Here is a 19,446-nt window from a genome sequence, read left to right on the forward strand (position 1 = left end):
CTAGTTCCTTTGTAGGCATCTTGATGTGTATTTTTGCTGAAGCTCTTACCTCACCGGAGTGTGTCTAATGTCTAATCTGTCTTTCTGCCACTGTGGAAGGTAACCGCTTTAGTTCCCACCCTTCTAAGTGCTGCAGGAGGGGAGTGGAGAGGGCTGGGTTCTGGTCTCAGCTCTTGACACCTTGGGCTGACCAGGCACTTCTTGAGACCTCAGTGTTCTCCACTGGCAATTGTAGGCATTAAATTATATGTGTTCTTTCATGAATGTTTTTGAGCACATGCTGTGTACCAGGCACTAGTTTAGGTTCTGACAACACAATGGAGAAAACGGGCCGTGGTCCCTGCCCTCATGAAGCCAGTTTGTGTTAATTTGCTATGGGCTGGACATGGTCTTAGGTTTTGAGAGGACAGCCCATGTTGTCATCTCGAGGAATTTATAAATTCATAGGAAATAGAGACAAAAATAAGTTAAAAGACAAAACTATAATTGTAAAACCTGTTATGAAGGTAACAATATCAGAGAAGACCCCCACTTGAGGCAGGCTGTCAGAGGAGGCGGCACTTCAGTTAAGATTTAAAGGCAGGAAGAGAATAGGTGCATGCTGTGTCCTGGTCGTTGTCTCTGCTCTCAAAAGTCTGGACTGAACATAAGACTGATTTGATTTCTTCAGTCGTAGACATCTCTAAATGATAATAGCTTCATGGGGCCATCTGTTCTTCACCTCACGGCTTTCTTCAGGGAGTTTCATTGTCTGATTCAGGAAATAAAAATGGCAATACATTAAATGGAATTAATTCTCCTTTCTGATGTTAAATGAATACTTCTTTGGCCCATAATTCACAAATGATTGAGACAGAAGAAGAATAAAATGAAGTGCGTATACTCTTGTAAGCCTAAGCCAGGGGTTTCAAATTGGTGTCTGGCAGGGCAAATCCTGCCTCCAGAGAGGTTTCTTTTGGCCCATAGTGTTTTAAAAGTCAAGAAATTTCACCTAAACCCTAGACTTGTAGCACTGCCATTTAAATCTTTCAGTGTGGCCACTCCAGGCTCATGTTCCTACAGCACTGATCAGTCAGCACTGACTGGCAGAGCCCCCTTTGATGGGCGCGTGCTCTCAGATCCCACTGCCCTTCCTTGTTTGACCTGCTTCACTCACCTGTTGTCACCTGTCTGGCCCCCGGGTAAATTTATTTGACTATGAATCATCTCAGGGTTTTTTTGTTTTGTTTTGTTTTGTGTTTAACTATCTCTGCCTGGGACCAGCCTACTGTGAGTTGGATCCACTCGTGCCAGGCTGGGTGATTCTGACGTGTAGCCGGGTGAGGACCACACTCGTAGGACCGTAGCACTGGCTGGAAATGTACTTTTGTTAACAGCATTCACCACTGGAGCACACGCTGTCATGAGTGGGCAGCTCCTCTTTCACTCTGTTCCTGGAATACCTGGTAGTAGGTGCTTTAAATGCTTGTAACATAAATGAATAAATTCTATTTTAATTTGATATGTATTTGACCTTGAAAAAGCATTTTTAAAAACCCCACATTTCCTGACCAGGTGCTCATGCCTGTAATCCCAGCACTTTGGGGGTGAGGTGGGAGGATTGCTTGAGCCCAGGAATTTTAGATCAGCCTGGACAACCTAGTGAAACCCATCTCTATTTAAAAAAAAAATGCCGGGACTATGGGCATGGTGCTGAGTGCCTGTGGTCCCAGCTACTTGGGAGGCTGAGGTGGGAGGATCGCTTGAGCCCAGAAGGTCAAGGCTACTGTGAGCATAATCACGCCCCTGCACTCCAGCCTGGGCAACAGAGCAAGACCCTGTCTCAAAAAACCTTCACATTTCCTCATTTAGATATGTGGATTTTTTGGTTTGTTTTTAGTTTTCTTTAGTAGATAGCACATTCATGTGGTTTTAAGATCAAAATGTAAAAAGGAATATAGTGAAAAGTCTCCTTTCCCCTTCTGGTCCCTGTCTGACCAGTGCACCACCCCCTGCCCTCCCTACCCCCAGTCAGCAAGTACAAGCAAATCCAACCATAAATTCTCATTTCATCCCCTTTTTACTCAAAAGGTAGCATCCTAAAAATAACGTTCTGTCATATCTCTTTAGCCTTGACATAACTTGAAGATGTTATCATGTTAGTAGAGAGCTTCCTTCTTTTTCTTTTAACAGTTGAAAAGTACTTTTCATTGTTTGGGCATATTATGATTTACTTAACAAGTACCTAATTGAAGGACATTTGGACTTTTCCTAACATTTTCTGCTGTGAGCGATGCTGCAGTTAATACCCTTCTATGAATGTCATTTTACACGCACACATGTGCATACTATAATTCTATGATAATAAATTTCTGGCAGGGCACAGTAGCTCACGCCTGTAATCCCAGCACTTTGGGAGGCCAAGGCAGGCAGATTGCTTAGGTTCAGGAGTTTGAGACCAGCCTGGACAACATGACAAAACCCCGTCTCTACAAAAAAATTCAAAAAATAGCTGGGCGTGATGGCATGCACTTGTAATCCCAGCTACCTGGGGGGTTGACGCAGGGGGATCACTTGAATCTGGGAGGTCAAGGCTGCAGTGAGCCATGTTTGCACCACTGCATTCCAGTCTGGGCAACAAAATGAGACCCTGTCTCAATCAATTAATAAATTCATTCATTCACTCATTCATTCTGAAGTGGAATGACTAGGTCAAGGAGTATATGCATATATAATTTTTATACACACACACACACACACACACACATTTCTCTGTTAGGTGTTGTACCAGCAGATCTTATTAATTAAAATTAGTACTGGCATTTGGAATATGTTTTTAAAAGAATATTTACTGTGTTTTGTTTTGTTGTCTTTTCAGAGTTAGAGGAGTTATTTATTGGTTATATGAATTTTGGTAAGAGTAGTAAGATTGTTCCAGGTCATTGGTTTCCACTAATGGTCAGAGACCCATAAGGGGTTCTCAGATTCATATGCTAAACAAACATCAGCTATATATATATGTCTCACACAAGTGTATTAGTATATATTTTAACTATACATAGATACTGTTGTCTTTAATGAAATTAAAAATTCTTTTAATAGTGTTACTGAAGTCTTAGTTCAAATAGTAACAACTCAACATCTTGTCAATAGCTCTAATATTTTAGATGGTGATATGCTTTGTCCGTATCCCTACCCAAATCTTGTCTTGCATTGTAGCTCCCATAATCCCCACCTGTCAGGGGAGGGACCTGGTGGGAGGCAATTGAATCATGGGGGTGGGTTTTTCCCGCGCTGTTCTTATGATAGTGAATAAGTGTCATGAGATTGATGGTTTTGTAAAGGGCAGCTCCCATGCACAGACCCTCTTGCCTGGCCATGTTAGATGTGCCTTTGCTCCTCTTTCACTTTCTGCCATGATTGTGAGGCCTCCCCAGTCCATTAAACGTTTTTTTAAATTGATTACAGTCTTGGGTATTTCTTTATAGCCGTATGAAAATGAACTAATATAGATGGCCCTTGGATTTCGGTGATGTGTTCGTTCTGTGTTCTATCAGGTTTTTCAAAGTAACTTAGTCTGTAGATAGAGAAGAGTAGAACCAAAAGACTGTACATATTCCATGAGTGTCTATTTGCTTATTGTGTAATACAAATAATCTTTCTCTTGTAGATGTCCCTTTAAGGACCAGCCTGCCACCACCATTCAGAAATTATAAATATGGTAACCATTTTTTTATTCTTTTAAACTATATATTAATACAATTTTGCATTAGTTTGTTACAAACTTATATTTTGTTTTCAAAAATGAATTGACTATCTGTAAATAAAAACCAATTTGGAAGTTTATTTAGAAATATAGGAATGCTGGTATGTTGCGCAAATGAATTGTAATAGTAAGGAAGTGACATATTTGCAAAGAATAGCATGTTTGGCAAAACTATGTTTAAAATGAGTTTCTCTGCCAGATAATTAGAAAAGGAAAATGATTGAAGACTAAGAATTAAAATAAGGGATTTAACATTTTAAATGCCAGTAATTTGAGCATGTTATATCGTAGTTTTATATGTTACAATTGATGATTTAAAAATGGAGTAATAAGGCAAGAAGCTAGATGTCATTCATTATTTGTTATAAAGATGGCACAGTTATTAACCTTCAGCAGAGGGACACTCACCAATCTTTGAATTTGAGACTTCACTTGAAAGATATCATGCACCTAATACATATTTCTGTTAATTGGTGCAGACATTTTAAAGTATAAATTTTTTATTACCTTAGATTATTTTTTTGGAGTGGCTTTTCATTCTGTTCTCATTTGATAGAACAACTTATGACCTAAAATCCTTTGAAATCACAATCTTCACCGTGTGTATGCATTTTAATATCCAGAAACTAATTGTAAGGTTATAAGGGGTAGTGAAGCAGAAGTTGAAGGCACTGAGTGGAAAGTACTTTGATTTATTGGGCTTAAAGAATTTACATACTCGATATTGAATAAGAGAAAGGAATAAAAAGGATGATTAAGGTAAATATGAAACTTCTCAATTGTGGCTTTCAAGGCTTTCAAAATACAATGTCTTGAAATATAGCCTTAAACTTGAATCAACTTACAGATGCCATTTTAAATTAGAATAGTTACATATGGCTTCCTTTTTCATGGTGTGTGGGTGGGGGGGTGTGTGTGTGTGTGTGTGTCTATATGTCTATGTGCAAAGCTGTGTTCCATGGAAGTTCTTTTGAAAGAAATTTTAGATAATGAAAGCGTTAGAATATCCAAGTTGCTAAGCATTATTGTGGTAGATAATGTACCTTTTAGGCTATTCTATCTTATTAACATCCTTCTGTCCTAGTATTTCTATACTGTTCAGATGAATTGGCAGAAAAAATGAATACATTTATCTGTGAAGAAATTCTAGAACCACTCGAGTTTTCGTAGACTTCAAGTGGCTTTGTCTGAACTTGGCTCTTTAACAATCTTCTGCTTTCTGTTGAACAAGGAAGGCTGCAGTGTTATTTTCGCCTGTCATTGTCATCCGAGATTGCCACCTCACAGTCTGAGATTGCCACCTCACAGTCTGCGGGACAGAGCACTTTGTTGGTTATTAGGGAGTGGAAAGAGTGTGGAGTCAAATTTCAGTTTTGCCTGTTACTGTCTCCCTGCCCTTTGGCAAAGGGCTGGTTCTCTCTGCCACCAAGAGCCTGAGATTTCTTAGAGCCTTCCTCCCATTTAATTGGCATCCACATCTATTATTGATTTACCACGCATGCTACTTATCTTAAATCCCTATCGCCTAGACATGACGCATGAGGGCACACAAAAATGTAGTTGTTGTACAGTGTGGGCTGCTCATCCCTCTCTGTTTCGTAAAGCTGAGTGAGATGCTGCACAAATACAAGATGATATTTTTGTGAGGTTGCTTTCCTCAAGGAATTTGTATTTAGAAAACAATGCCCATAGGTGTTGTTTGTGATCATTATGAGGATGATTTGAAAGAAGCAAGAACAAGGGAAGTAACTTATTCAACACAGAAAGGGACAGTAATACATCTCTTTGCTGCTTTGTCATTTCTCCTTTCTTACCCACTCCTCAGGTCACACCCCTTTCTGTTGGAGAGAAAAATCTGGCAAAAACTTCTCTTCAAAACATTTCTTTTTCTGCTAAAATATGTAGCCATTTAGTTGTGTGTTTGCCAAACCTATTAGAGCAGCAGGATTTCTAGTTGAAAGGCTCATTAGCAAAATATATAGAACAGGATTAATATTTAGTAAGGTCAGACTATAGTTTTGCAGGTTGATTGCAACAGACTTTGAGCTCCTGTTATTTAAAAAATTACTATTGGCTTCTCTCACTTGTCTCAAATAATGAACATACCTACAGTAAGAAAAAGAGCATGATAGGTAATTCAGAATACTAGATAAGCTGAAAGTCAGCTTTGTTTATTTTCTTACACACATTTTAAGCTTGTTTTTAGCAATTACGGTTTGTTTACATCCCTAATATGCACATTTTACTTAGGTTAGATTTATTTTTATTTCTTGGGAATACAGAGTTATAGTCTGAGGATTATGTTGACCTTGTATAAAAAGTTACAAGGCTGGGTGCAGTGACTCATGCCTGTAATCCCAGCACTTTGGAAGCCAAGGAGGGCGGATCACCTGAGGTCAGGAGTTCGAGACCTGGCCAACATGGTGAAACCCTGTCTTTACTAAAAATACAAAATTAGCCGGGTGTGGTGGCGGGCGCCTGTAATCCCAGCTACTTGGGAGGCTGAGGCGGGAGAGTTACTTGAACTTGGGAGGTGGAGCTTGTAGTGAGCCAAGATAGTGCTGCTGTGCTCTAGCCAGGGTGACAGAGCAAGACTCTGTCTCAAAAAAAAAAAAATTGCAATGGATAACTGAAAGTTGACTATTTAAAATAATTGGCAAATTCACAGTGCTAGTTCTTATCTCGATAGCCACCTTATTCTGTATTATTAGAACATAGTTAAATAAGATCTGTTTTAAAAATAGATCCTTTCATTTCCTGCCACTGTTGGAATTCCTTGTTACAACGTGATTGATACAAATGAGTTTTAGTGTAAGGTTGGGAGTTTATTCAGTAATACATTGTCATCATAATGCATTCATTAAATGGTTAAATAAAAACGAGTGAAGAATTGGAAACTTTCTGAATTTCAACCTGTTGAATGGCTGCGTAGATTATGTAATTAAGGGCTGATTGTTGCTGAATTAGAATTTTACCCAAGTGTGGAGAAGTTACTTACTGGAAATGCACAGTGTAGCCTGACTTCAAGATAAACAAATTAAGGAGTGAAGCTGGGTTTGAATAGAGCAGATTAAATGGTGTGAGCCTGTGCAGTATTTGCAAACCAAGAGGCAGATATTGATATTCTTGGGGCATTAGCAGCCTTTGTTCCAAATACCTGTGGTCCTAGATACAGTGTTTGAATTCTGAGAGTGGCAACACCTGTGTCATCATTTGCTCTCTTGTCATTGTATGTCGTCTGAGTAGATTTTTTTGAACTGCTTTTGCTAATGTGTATTTTAAGACTTTTTTTTTTTTTTTTTTTTTTTTTTTTTTTTTTTTTTACATTATTTGCTAATCCTGGTCTGTAGTGACTCCAAAAAACAAGATACAGTAATGTGATTTGCTTGTCTTCCATTCTAAGAGAAAATGTGCTGAGTTGACATAAAGTTCTGACACACACTGCTGTGTGTCTAAAGACCAAGGCTTTAAAAGATAAAATTTTAATGATCTACAAAAGTAATTTTTCTTTTACTATATAGTATATTTCTAAGTGAGTCTGGTTATAAAACAAGGACTTCCCAACACTTTGGGAGGCCGAGACGGGTGGATCACGAGGTCAGGAGATTGAGACCATCCTGACTAACACGGTGAAACCCCGTCTCTACTAAAAATACAAGAAAATTAGCCGGGCGAGGTGGCGGGCGCCTGTAGTCCCAGCTACTTGGGAGGCTGAGGCAGGAGAATGGTGTGAAACCGGCGGGGCGGAGCTTGCAGTGAGCCGAGATCGCGCCACTGCACTCCAGCCTGGGGCACAGAGCAAGACTCTGTCTCAAAAAAAAAAAAAAAAAACAAGGACTTACATTTCTCAATTTCATAGCCACCCTCCAATCATTTTAATAATTTGAAAAGAAGTTTAGAATAAACTGTGTAAAAAGATAACTTGCTTTTTTCTTTCAGATACACTAAAGATTATTCATCAAGCGCATAAATCAAAGGTATGTTCCACAGGTACAGTATCTGGCACATAGCAAGTAATCAATGTTGGTTGAATTTGTGAATAAGTGAATGAATACCTGTACATCTAAAATATTTCCCATTATAATAGCGCTTTTTATTTTATAGGTACCCTTTCTACTGCCTTGGCTTTTTCATTGAAGAAAAATAAGCTATTTCCCTGTTAGTAGTAGGTCCTTTTTAAAAAAGTGTTAATTAAAAAAAAAGTATACCATATTTTGTTTATCAGGCACATATTTAGCATAAAATAAGCATAAAACTTGGAAAAGTAAATTCAGTTTACAGATAAAAGAAACTGCTTATTATCTGGCAATCCAGTGTCTTTTATTTTCTTAATTCTGTACCAGAACAAAAGGGCCAGAAGCAAACACAAATAATTCACTTGTTCTGATTTGATTCTTGCTGGGTATAAGAGAAGGCACAGAACTGTGGCTCTGGGAGCACACCTTTTAGCTCCACCAAGGCCACGGCCTGCAATACTGAAGTTGTCTTGCCTTTCCCGAAGAGAGCTGTTTATGTATGGGTTTGATGCGTGTTTATATTTCTGTTTTTTTACTTTTTTGGAGTAACATTTTTATGAAGCCACAATCAAAGAATTATCAGACAGACAGAGTGATTTTTTTTCCCCTTTAATCTCAGTGGCCTTCTATAGAGTCCTCTTTAAAGCAGTAATCTTACTGTATTATATAAACTACTCAAGAACAAGATATTATTTGTCATATCCCAATACCTGGCACAATGCCTGGCTCATAGTAGTTTTTCCGTAACAATTTTTGAATGAAGTACTTATGAATTCATTTTATTTCATTGTCTTCTGTTGTCGTAATTGTACTTCATACACTCAATCACCTTTCAGATAAATGGGTATCACAGATCACAAGAAAATGGCATGAGGGTATGTCTGTTGACCATTGATTGATAACTGCTTTAAAATTTATTTAAAAATTTTTTTGTGGCTTAAAACAACACACGTTTATTCTCCCACAATTCTGGAGGTCAGAAGTCCAAAATCAGTTTCACTGAGCAAAAGTTAAGGGTTTAGTAGGGTTGGTTCCTTCTAGTTACTTTATTTTTCATACCAATGATTGTATATGCCAGTTTTACAATATCCATTGTGAAATGCCTCAAAATGTCATGCTCACATGTGTCTGGGGCTGTGATATGGAATCTGCCCCTTTGATTGGTACTAGAATATAGGGCCACCGTATTTGGACTTCGTCCAATTTCTCTCCTTGGGGACAGAAATGTTTTCAACCTCATTCCTAAAATGTAGAGAATAGGAAATGTCCTATTTTATATTTTTATATATTATATACAATATATTTAAAATACAAATATAAATATAAAATAAAGTTAAAACAATATGCTCTTTGAAAAGGTTGTAAAGCAAAGTGAGTCCCCATTTTCCATTCATTGCTGCATGTTTTACATCGTTTGGCTTTTCATATTCTCATGTTTCCAAAAAGGAGTAAGTAGTAAATTATTCCTTTATCTTAGTGAAGACATAGTTCATCGTGTTCAAATTATCAGTATTATAACATTTTTAGAAATCTGGAAATTATCCTGTCATTGGAAGACAAAACAATCTTAGAATTGTTACTTATATTTAAGACATATGTTTCACACTGGCAGGTTCTAGTTATAAAATTAGGGCTTGTCTTTACAGTTGAAAAATGTATTTGTTTAAGGGAGGATTTCCAAAACAATTAAGTCACTTAGAGTGCTTCTGGAATCTAGCTTTATAAACTTTCATCCAAATCATAACAATGCTAGTTAAGATGCCCTGGGGATGGTTCTGCAAGTTTCTACTTCAACTTTTCTAAGGGAAGAGGTCAATATATTTTCACAGATACAGTTTTAAAACTTCAAAGAAACTTCATCCACATGTCCTCATTTGTGCCTTATCCAGCTCACAGTCATTTTTCTCATTTCCAAGTTATTGTTGTCCTTTCATTTTCTATTCCCCATCTGCGGGACCTGTGGCATTGCTGGCTTGGCCTGTCAGTGTTCCAACTCAGCTATAATTTTAATTTCCTTCATCAGCCAAAAGGAGAGACTTCTAAATAATTCTGTTGTCTTAATGAACTCATTCATAAAAGGCATTTTTCCCATTTCCCTAGTTTTCTGGACTTAGAGACTTTCCTAATTGCAGTTACTATATATCCTCAGAAATTTCTTCCCATTCCAACAATAAAAAGACTGACCGGATACCTTCCCACCATAGCCTCGTGTGTGTGTATGTGTGTGTGTGTGTGTGTGTGTGTGTGTGTATATTATGGATGTAATCAGTGGTCTGTTTATAAAGTTAGAATAATTTCTATTAAAGAGATTGCAATAACTTGAATTTCCATTTTATGTGTGGAAGTCATATCCTGGAATAAACTTTATAAGAAATGTGCAGGGTCTTTAAAAAGAAAACTTAAAATGCTGCTGTCCTTCCTCACCCCTCACCACACACACACTTGAAAATATGAATCTAAGCTCTGGAATTAATTTTTCAGACCCATTAAAGTGAACTCCTCTCAAGATCTGTGCATTTTATAGTGTGAAATTGTACTTCAACTTAACAACAAAACAAAACCTGCTATGAGAGTTCCAAAATAAGACTTAAACAGAAATGCTTAGGATATTTTGGATAGGAAGATACAACAGCACAAAATCAATTCTCTCAATTTACATATTTAATGCTGCCCCAATAACACACAATACTTGTGTTTATATGTAAACTAAATAAGCTGATTTGAAAATTAGTATGTAAAAAATACGAATAATCAGGAGAACTCTGAAAAAGAGAAATGAGAGTAATTAGCTCTAAGATATAAGACATGTTATAAAACTGTAGTAATTAGAACAGTATGGCACTATCACATGAACTGGTAGTTTAAGGGCACAGAATTAAAAGTTCAAAAATAGACCCCAATGTGGAAATTGAATGTATGGTAAATATGGCATTTCAGGTTTGTAAAGAAAAGATGGCGGATTCAATAAATAGTACTTGAATAACTGCATAAACATCTAAAAAGCAGCTAAGTTGAATCTGTGTATTTTTCTTTATGCCAAAATAAATACCCCTTGGATTAAAAAATTAAACCCATAGATGAGGATAGAGATGAAACAGATGGAACATGACTTGATAATTTGTTCAAGTTGGGTCCTGGGTACAGGGCAGGGGGTTTATTACACTATTCTGTATTTATTGTATATTTGAAATTCTCCATGATGAAAAAGTCAAAAAATGAAATTCATGAAAATATTTGAAGAGAACGTGGAATTTTAAAAATCTTGGAGTGAAGAAGGTCTTTCTAAATATGACAGAAAACTGAGAAACAATATGAGACTGATATATTTTACTTCGTTCACTAACTTATTTATTCCAAGAAAATTAATTTAACACCTTCTATGTAAAAAAAAACAAAACAAACAAACAAAAACACTGAGAAAAAGCAAGGAACAAATAAAAAGTGGGGGAAATTTTTCTAACTTACAGAAAAGGCTGAATTTCCTTAGCATATGAAGATACTCTAGACTCTACAACTCTATTGGATAAATTAGCCTACAACTCCATCAAAAAATAGAAAATATTCAGAACTTTGAGCATAATAAAATACAAATTAAGACTATACTTAATCCACACCTGTCAGATTGGCAAGGATCAGAAGGCTTTGCTAACACACTGTTGGGAGAGTATGGGAAATAGGGCCTCTCATTGGTCCCAGTCCTCTCTGGAGAACTAGATAGCTGGTGGATGGGGATTGGGAGGAGACTGACTTTTCACTTCCTATTCATATGTGCTTGGAGAACTTTGTATAATGAGTTATTATACAAAGAATAAAAAAAAATTACTTTATTCCTTTTTTTTTTTTTTTGAAACAGAGTCTTACTTTGTTGCTCAGGCTGGAGTGCAGTGGCATGAACACAGCTCACTGCAACCTCTACCTCCCAGGATCAAGATATCTTCCCATCTTCAGCCTCCTGAGTATCTGGGACTATAGATGTGTGCCACCACACCCAGCTAATTAAGTAAAACTTTTTTTTTTGTAGAGATGGGGTCTATGCCATCCTGCTCAGGCTGGTCTCAAACTCCTGGGCTCAAACAGTCCTCCTGCCTTGGCCTCCCAAAGTGCTGGGATTACAGACTGTATTACCTATTCTAAAATGATTTTTTGAGTAAAGTATTTTTTCTTTTAATGTGTGTGCTTTGGAGTTTAAGCCCCTGTGCTCTGCAGTGAATGAGGTCCATGAACCCTGCGTGGCTTGGGCTTCGGATTTGGCCGCTGAGAGGCCTTTCTGTTGACTCTCTGTCTCAGCTGTATTCTAGAAATAGAATATGTTGCTAAACAGGTGTGTTCTGGTTGACAAGTGGTGCTGTGTGACACTAGTGGTCATCTCTTTGTGCTATTTAGGGGCAGATAGCAACTTTAAATTTTTCACTTGTATTTGTGGAGTCTCGCTGGATTTGTAAATACCACTGGAGAGCACTCTTGTTTACCCCCACCCCAAATCACATAGAGAAATATTCCAATTAATCTGACATGGAACCAAATGTTTTTTAGCTTGGGCAAGGTTTTTAGATATGTGGACTTATGGCCATTTGAAGTATACTTGTGGCCAGGTGTGGTGGCTCATGCCTGTAATTCCAGAATTTTGGGAGGCCAAGGTGGGAGGATCACTTGACTTCAGGAGTTCGAGATGAGCCTGGGCAATATAGTGAGACCCCGTCTCTACTAAAAACAAAAAAAAATTAGGCTTGGTGGCACATGTATGCAGTCCCAGCTACTCAGGAGGCTGGAGATGGGAGGATTGCTTGAGCCTTGGAGACTGAGGCTGTAGTAAGCCATAATCATGCCACTGCACTCCAGCCTAGGTGACAGAGTGAGACCCTGTCTCAAAAAACAAAACAAAAGAAGGAAGTATACTTGCTTCTCTCAGAAGTCAGACTGGCCAGAGCTGGAAGCTCTGCTCTGTCGCTGACCAGGTTAGGATGGCAGGAGAAGATGATGATGATGCAGCAACAGAACAGTGACAGCTAAGAGAGAGTGCTCACCCTGTGGCCGGCACTGCTGAGGATTTATATGCTCCATCCTGTCACCCTTACCACAGGTGATGGGGAAGGAGCCCTCTCCTCCCCTTTTCTACCGACGAGGAAATCGAGTCCTAGAGAGGTCGTGTAGCTTGTTGAGAACACACACACAGCTGAGTGCTGGTGGAGTCTGGATTTGCATCCTGATCTGACTTCATTGCCACACCACAGGACTCTCCCCAGTGCTTTATGTGGTGCCTGCACTTGGCAGGACCTCACTGTGCCTCTGTTCACTGCCCTCATTATGGCCAGGGGAGTGGAATCTACTTAGATTATTGCTGTGCTCAAAGTTACAACTCTGTGTCTTTGAGAAGTCTCACGGAACACACCCATGTAAGTACTGATAAAATGCAGATTTTCTTTTTCTTTTTTTTTTTTTAGACAAATGAACTTGTGTTGAGTTTGGAAGATGACGACAGACTCCTGCTGAAAGAAGACAGCACTCTGAAAGCAGCTGGAATCGGTGAGGAAGGGGGCCTTGTGTTGCTGGAGGGGAAACCCTCTCCTGGCCTATGCTGAGGCCTGGCTGATGGTATTTGGATAACTCACTGGAAAGTAAATGCTGCCATTGGCCCCCCTGACACTGCCCGGTAACTACTGAGAGGAGGAGGATGAGAATGATGTGCATTCTGATTTGACTGAGGGCAGTAGGTGTCCGCTCTCTAAATATGCAGAATGCAAATGGCTCTTTTCAGAAGGTATGCTCAGAATTCTCCTGAGGGGCCGTTTAAGGGACGAGTTGTCAGTACCATGTCTCCTTACTCTTATCATTGTTACTTGAGCCGATGGTTGGAGAGAAATGGGCATAGTAAGAACTAATGAGGAATAATGCAATGCGTTGTTGTTGGTATCACATGCAGTGTGGTTTCTGATGGTCTTCCGAATCACTCAGGGCCCACTGAGGCATGGAATTTAAAATAGGAGCCTGGTGTGTGCAGCTGAAAAGTACCTGATTGGGCCTTCCAGCCTAGAATGTGCATGTGGTTTTATTCTAAATAAATGTTATGTGACATATTTTGTGACCATTAGATGTCACTGTTATTCTATGTATATGTACACCTAAAGCTGATCTGGCAGGAGGGGAAGTGGAGATTGTCAGGGAGGTCTGAGTGGTTAAAGGCAGTGTGGCCCTGATACACCTCTGCGGTTGGTGACTGATGCAGTGTCACAAGCCATGCTTCTTAATTATTTATTAATTAATTTATTTTTTGAGACAGAGTCTCACTCTGTCGCCCGGGCTGGAGCGCAATGGTGCGATCTCTGCTCACTGCAACCTCCATTTCCCGGGTTCAAGCGATTCTCCTGCCTCAGCTTCCTGAGTAGCTGGTACCACAGGTGCGCACCACCATGCTTGGCTAATTTTTGTATTTTTTTAGTAGAGACACGGTTTCACTATATTGGCCAGACTGGTCATGAATTTCTAACCTCAGGCGATCCGCCTGCCTCAGCCTCACATTGTTCATAATTATTTATATGCACTTGTTAAGGAACACGGTTAGTAAGGTACACATTGGGAGCCTGGAATTTTTTTTTTTTTGGATGAATATTATTTGAGTTACTTTAATCACGTATATCAGGAATTTACTTCTGATTGATTCATGTGACTAGCATGAATTCCCGACATAGATCTGAGTTAAACAGGATCTTAAATAGCATGTTGTGAAATCTTAGACTTGATTTCTTTTTTTTTTTTTGAGAGGGAGTCTGGCACTGTCGCCCAGGCTGGAGTGCAGTGGCCGGATCTTGGCTCACTGCAAGCTCCACCTCCCGGGTTTACTCTATTCTCCTGCCTCAGCCTCCGGAGTAGCTGGGACTACAGGCGCCTGCCACCTCGCCCGGCTAGTTTTTTGTATTTTTTAGTAGAGATGGGGTTTCACCGGGTTAGCCAGGATGGTCTCGATCTCCTGACCTCGTGATCTGCCCATCTCGGCCTCCCAAAGTGCTGGAATTACAGGCTTGAGCCACCGCGCCCGGCCCTTAGACTTGATTTCTGTGTTGTCATCTACAATATTTGCTAGAATATTGTTGTCTTTCCATGTTATGAATATGTAAGGTTGTTATTTTGAAGAATGATTTTAAATTTGGCATTTGTTTCTTTAAATGCTATTATATTATCGTAGCAGGTGGCACCTTTGTGATTGGGGCATGTAGCACCTAGAAGGTAGCCCTGTTTGTTGTTAAAGCATGAAGCATAATGAATATTACAGACTGATATTGATGGGGGTATTGACAGAGAGCTCCATGGAAAACACTGGAAAATCCAAAAACTAAAAAAAAGGTAATATTTCACAGGATGATAAAGTTGACATTTCAAAGAAGTGAGGAAATAATGATTTAGCCAGAAAATTATGTGAAGCCCATTGCCAAAGCATTCAGGAAAATAAAATTCAAACTCTTATCTCATCTCTGTTTTTATTACAAAATAAATTCTAGATGGGTTAAATGTTATAATGTAAAAAAATTTTTAAAAAAGAAAGTGTAGTTCAATAATTTCATAATCTTGGGAAGGAGAAGAGCTTTCCAAGCATGAGCTCAAAGACAGAAGCCATAAAGGGGGATAAGTGATAGATTTGACTACGTAAAAACTAAAAACTGTAAACAGAGTTAAAGGAGAAACTTTGAAAAATATTTGCAGCATATACAACAGATAAAAAAGTTGTTAGCCTGGGGTCGGGTATGGTGACTCATGCCTGTAATCCCAGCATTTTGGGAGGCTAATGCGGGAGGATCACTTGAGGTCAGGAATTCGAGACCAGCTTGGCCAACGTGGTGAAACCCCATCTTCACTAAAAATACAAAAATTAGTCAGGCATGGTGGCACACGCCTGTAATCGTAGCCACTTGGGAGGCTGAGGCGGGAGAATGGTTTGCACCTGGAAGGTAGAGGGTGCAGTGAGCTGAGATTATGCCACTGCACTCCAGCACAGCACTCTAGCCTGGGCAACAGAGTGAGACTCTGTTTCAAAAAAATAAAAAAGAAAAAAGAAAAAAAGAAAAAAAGAAGACGTTATTAGCCTGACTTTATAAAGAACCCTTGTAATTACTATGAAAAAGAGAAATTCTACTGATAGAAGAAATAACTCACATATAAAAAATAGCTCCTTCTCATTAGGAGAGAATGAGGACTTACTAGAAATGAGTACATAGATACTGTTTTATGTAGTAGAGTCTCGTGTTAAGACTCTAGTCTGGGGCTGGGTGCCATGGCTCATGCCTGTAATCCTAGCAGTTTGGGATGCCAGGCTAGTGGATCGCTTGAGGCCAGGAGCTCTAGATTAGCCTGCACAACATAGTGAGACCTCATCTCTATAAAAATAAAAATTAGAGTCTAGAGCCAGAGTGCTTGGGTCCAAATCCTGATTCTGTCTTTTACTGTCTAGGTGACCTTGGACAGCAGCAATTATTATAAGATTAGCAGACATGAAAAAAGTGGCATTGTCCAAGGGAGTTCAAGGTGTAGGAAAAATGGATAGTCTTATACCACCGTCAGGAATGAATATGACCTTGAATTTTCTGTGGGTCAGTTTGACCAATAAGACTTTCCCAAGTTTGAATTTCAGTGATACTTGTTTCTAAGCCAACAGGGACAAGTTGTGACGTTGTGATAGGTCTTCAAGGGGGTGGTGGGGTTAGCCCTGACCTTCCCTTGTATGTGAAGCACTGATGTAGAGCTTGATTTATTGAATAGAAATAGAACATGCTGTGTGATACCATTATGGTTTGGGTTTTTGTTTTTGTTTTTGTTTTGAGACCAGAGTCTCACTCTGTCACCCAGGCTGGAGTACAGTGGCACAATCTTGACTCACTGCAGCCTCCACCTCCTGGGTTCGAGCAATTCTTCTGCCTCAGCTTCCTGAGTAGCTGGGATTACAGGTGTGTACCACCACGCCCAGCTAATTTTTGTATTTTTTTAGTAGAGACAGGGTTTCGCCATATTGGCCAGGCTGGTCTCGAACTCCTGACCTCAGGTGATCCACCTGCCTTGGCCTCCCAGAGTGCTGGGATTACATGTGTGAGCCACTGTGCCCGACCCCATTATTGTTTTAAAATGTTTAAAATATACATGTAAGATTATTGTTTATGTGTATATGGAGAAAAGATCATATGCCAAAATTATAGAAATGGTTTCTTGAGGTGGTGGCATTGCTGGTAATTGATATTCTCCTTTGTAATTAAAGGACCTTTTTTTTTTTAAGTATAAACCCATGAAGTTGGGGAAAGTCAGTTAGAATGAAGGCTGTGCATTTTGCTTGCTTTCTGGCCTTCTGTAAGCCACTTATCGTCTCTGAAACTCTTATTTTGTTTTCTGTAAAAATAAGAAGAATGAAACCTATTCTAGAAGGTTGTCATAAGGGTTGTGTAAAACAATGAAGGCATCGGGAGTGATGTGTGTAAAAGGCCCTCAAGAACAACTGCTTTGTCTGGAAACTGTCCTGGAGGAGGCAATTGGCAAATGTTTTGACTTGACTACAATATTGAGTTGTTGGTCTTGTGATTAATTTCAAACTGACTTATGTAATGAACCATCTGTAAAGGTGAGAAGCAAATCCCTCTTTTTGTCCTCTTACTTTAAGGCTATTGGTCCTGGATCAGAGTCAGATTCTTTTCCCAGATTCTCCACTCATTTCAGGGTGGTATGAGGACTCCAAAGGTCCCTCCTAACTCCAGCAAGCCAGCAACCCTGGGCTCAGGGTGGTATGAGGACTCCAAACGTCCCTCCTAACTCCAGCAAGCCAGCAACCCTGGGCTCAGGGTGGTATGAGGACTCCAAACGTCCCTCCTAACTCCAGCAAGCCAGCAACCCTGGGCTCAGGGTGGTATGAGGACTCCAAACGTCCCTCCTAACTCCAGCAAGCCAGCAACCCTGGGCTCAGGGCGATTTGGGTCCCTGCAGGGAGCGATTTTCTCTTTGTTATCTAGAGTGGTGTTGCTGTGCTCTTGGGGACAAGCTGAGGTTGTACCTGGGGAAGGAGATGAGGGTACCTGGAAAGCAACAAAAAATTCTAAGTGAGAACTGAGTTGTGAAAATGATACTTGAAATGTGATTTTTTTTTTTTTTTAAAGACAGACCTCACTCTGTCGCCCAGGCTAGAGTGCAGTGGTGCGATCTCGGCTTACTGCAACCTCCGCCTCCCAGGTTCAAGTGATTCGCCTGCCTCAGCCTCTGAGTAGCTGGGATTATAGGCATGCACCGCGCCTGTCTAATTTTTGCATTTGTAGTAGGGATGGGGTTTCGCCATGTTGGCCAGGCTGGTCTTGAACTCCTGACCTCAAGTGATCCACCCGCCTCGGCCTCCCAAAGTGCTGGGATTACAGGCGTGAGTCACTGCGCCCGGCCTGAAATATATGATTTTTCTAGGGAATTTTCCCTCTCTCAGTGCCATGTTTGATGAGATTTTTAAGAGGTTTAAGAGAAAAATTCGAAGTCATCTCTGCCTCCCCCTTTTCACCACCTGATCTTGCTGTAGAGCTGTCACTCTGCGGCCACAGCCCGTTGCCATGGAATAATGCCAGGGTAACAAATTTATCATTAGGACTTTTCTGCAGTAGTCATGAAAAGAAAAGAAAGGCTGCAGGTGGGGAAATTAGGGAAAAAAAATGTTTGAAGATTTCTTTTCTCATGGAGAAATTCTCTAGTTCACCCTTTGGCTTTTTCTCTGCAGTGCAGATCCCAATGGAACATTCTACACCTGACGTCAGTGGAAGTTTTTGCTTGTGGACTCAGTACGGAAAACACGTACTTAAAAGAGATTTGCTCAGTAGAAGCAAGAAGAGACTTTTACCTAGAAATGTTACTTATAATTTAAAGATTGTTTTTACCTTGTTGTCAGCAGTTGTAGTTTTATGGACTAATTCTCCTAAGTAATAAATTTACGTGTAAGGGTTTTTTTTTTTTTTTTTGAAAGTGTTATTTTCTCTCTTTCATTTTGCTACATTCTACTACTGTTGTCTTTGGAATCTGGTCTGGTTTAAGAGAGAAATTGTGACTGGGTAACTCTTCCAAAGCCAGTTGTGTTTCATTGGAAACATTTTAAAACAAGATACAGTGGCCAAACCGTAAGTGTTTATCTGAGGGAAGCATTCTCGGCAAGCCAGGTCCTGTAATAATTCCAAAACTCCCTCCTGGTTTGTTTTCGTTTTGCGTGTCACTTCTGTCATCTGCCCCCAACCAGATCCCTGTTGTTCACGCCTCGCCCCTTTGGGTGATCTTGTCTGTACAGCTAATATTGTGGGATTCTATGGCTCCCCCTTTTCTTTCAGGATCATGTTTGATTTGTGTGTCCTTAAGGTGTGGGTCCCCTTCCCTTTCTTCTTCTGGGTAGCAATATTTTAGGTCATGCGTGTTTTCTTCCTTCAACAGTATGTTATGGTGGCTGTTTTTCACTCTTACATAGAAACAGTGATAGTCTGGTTACTCGGTAATGTGGGTGTTGGACTTGGGAAACTGGGGGATTCCAGAAGCAAGACTTAGAGTGAACCTCTGTAGAGTGCTTTCCTTTTTACCTCCCCACACCATGGTGGAAATTACAGGCATGTACCCAGTCTAGCAAAGACTGAGATTTTTTTTTTTTTTTTTGGCTAGTTGTTTTCTTCAAACTGTAGTTTGAAATCTTCTCTACCAGCA

At 39.7% G+C, this 19,446-nt stretch overlaps 1 protein-coding gene across 40 annotated transcripts in view; it reads left to right on the forward strand.

The window, feature by feature from the left end:
• The window catches only part of C12H2orf76 (chromosome 12 C2orf76 homolog), a 131,268-nt gene that overhangs the window by 37,279 nt on the left and 74,543 nt on the right, over positions 1 to 19,446 (forward strand). For 36 of the 40 annotated variants that reach the window (XR_012421066.1, XR_012421065.1, XR_006690987.3 and 33 more), the window contains 3 exons: positions 3,650 to 3,700; positions 7,685 to 7,722; positions 13,203 to 13,284. Coding sequence is in view for 23 of the 40 variants with exons in the window: in XM_065525400.1 (XP_065381472.1) it covers positions 3,650 to 3,700; positions 7,685 to 7,722; positions 13,203 to 13,284 (171 nt within the window). In the remaining 17 variants the exon portion in view is untranslated. Of the gene's footprint in view, positions 1 to 3,649; positions 3,701 to 7,684; positions 7,723 to 13,202; positions 13,285 to 14,941; positions 15,208 to 18,484; positions 18,707 to 19,446 lie in introns of those variants that run through there. The other 4 variants (XM_045366965.3, XM_074008878.1, XM_045366969.3 and 1 more) reach the window with 2 other exon arrangements.

Source organism: Macaca fascicularis, chromosome 12 (genome assembly GCF_037993035.2).
Source record: "Macaca fascicularis isolate 582-1 chromosome 12, T2T-MFA8v1.1".
Classification (NCBI taxonomy): Eukaryota; Metazoa; Chordata; class Mammalia; order Primates; family Cercopithecidae; genus Macaca; species Macaca fascicularis.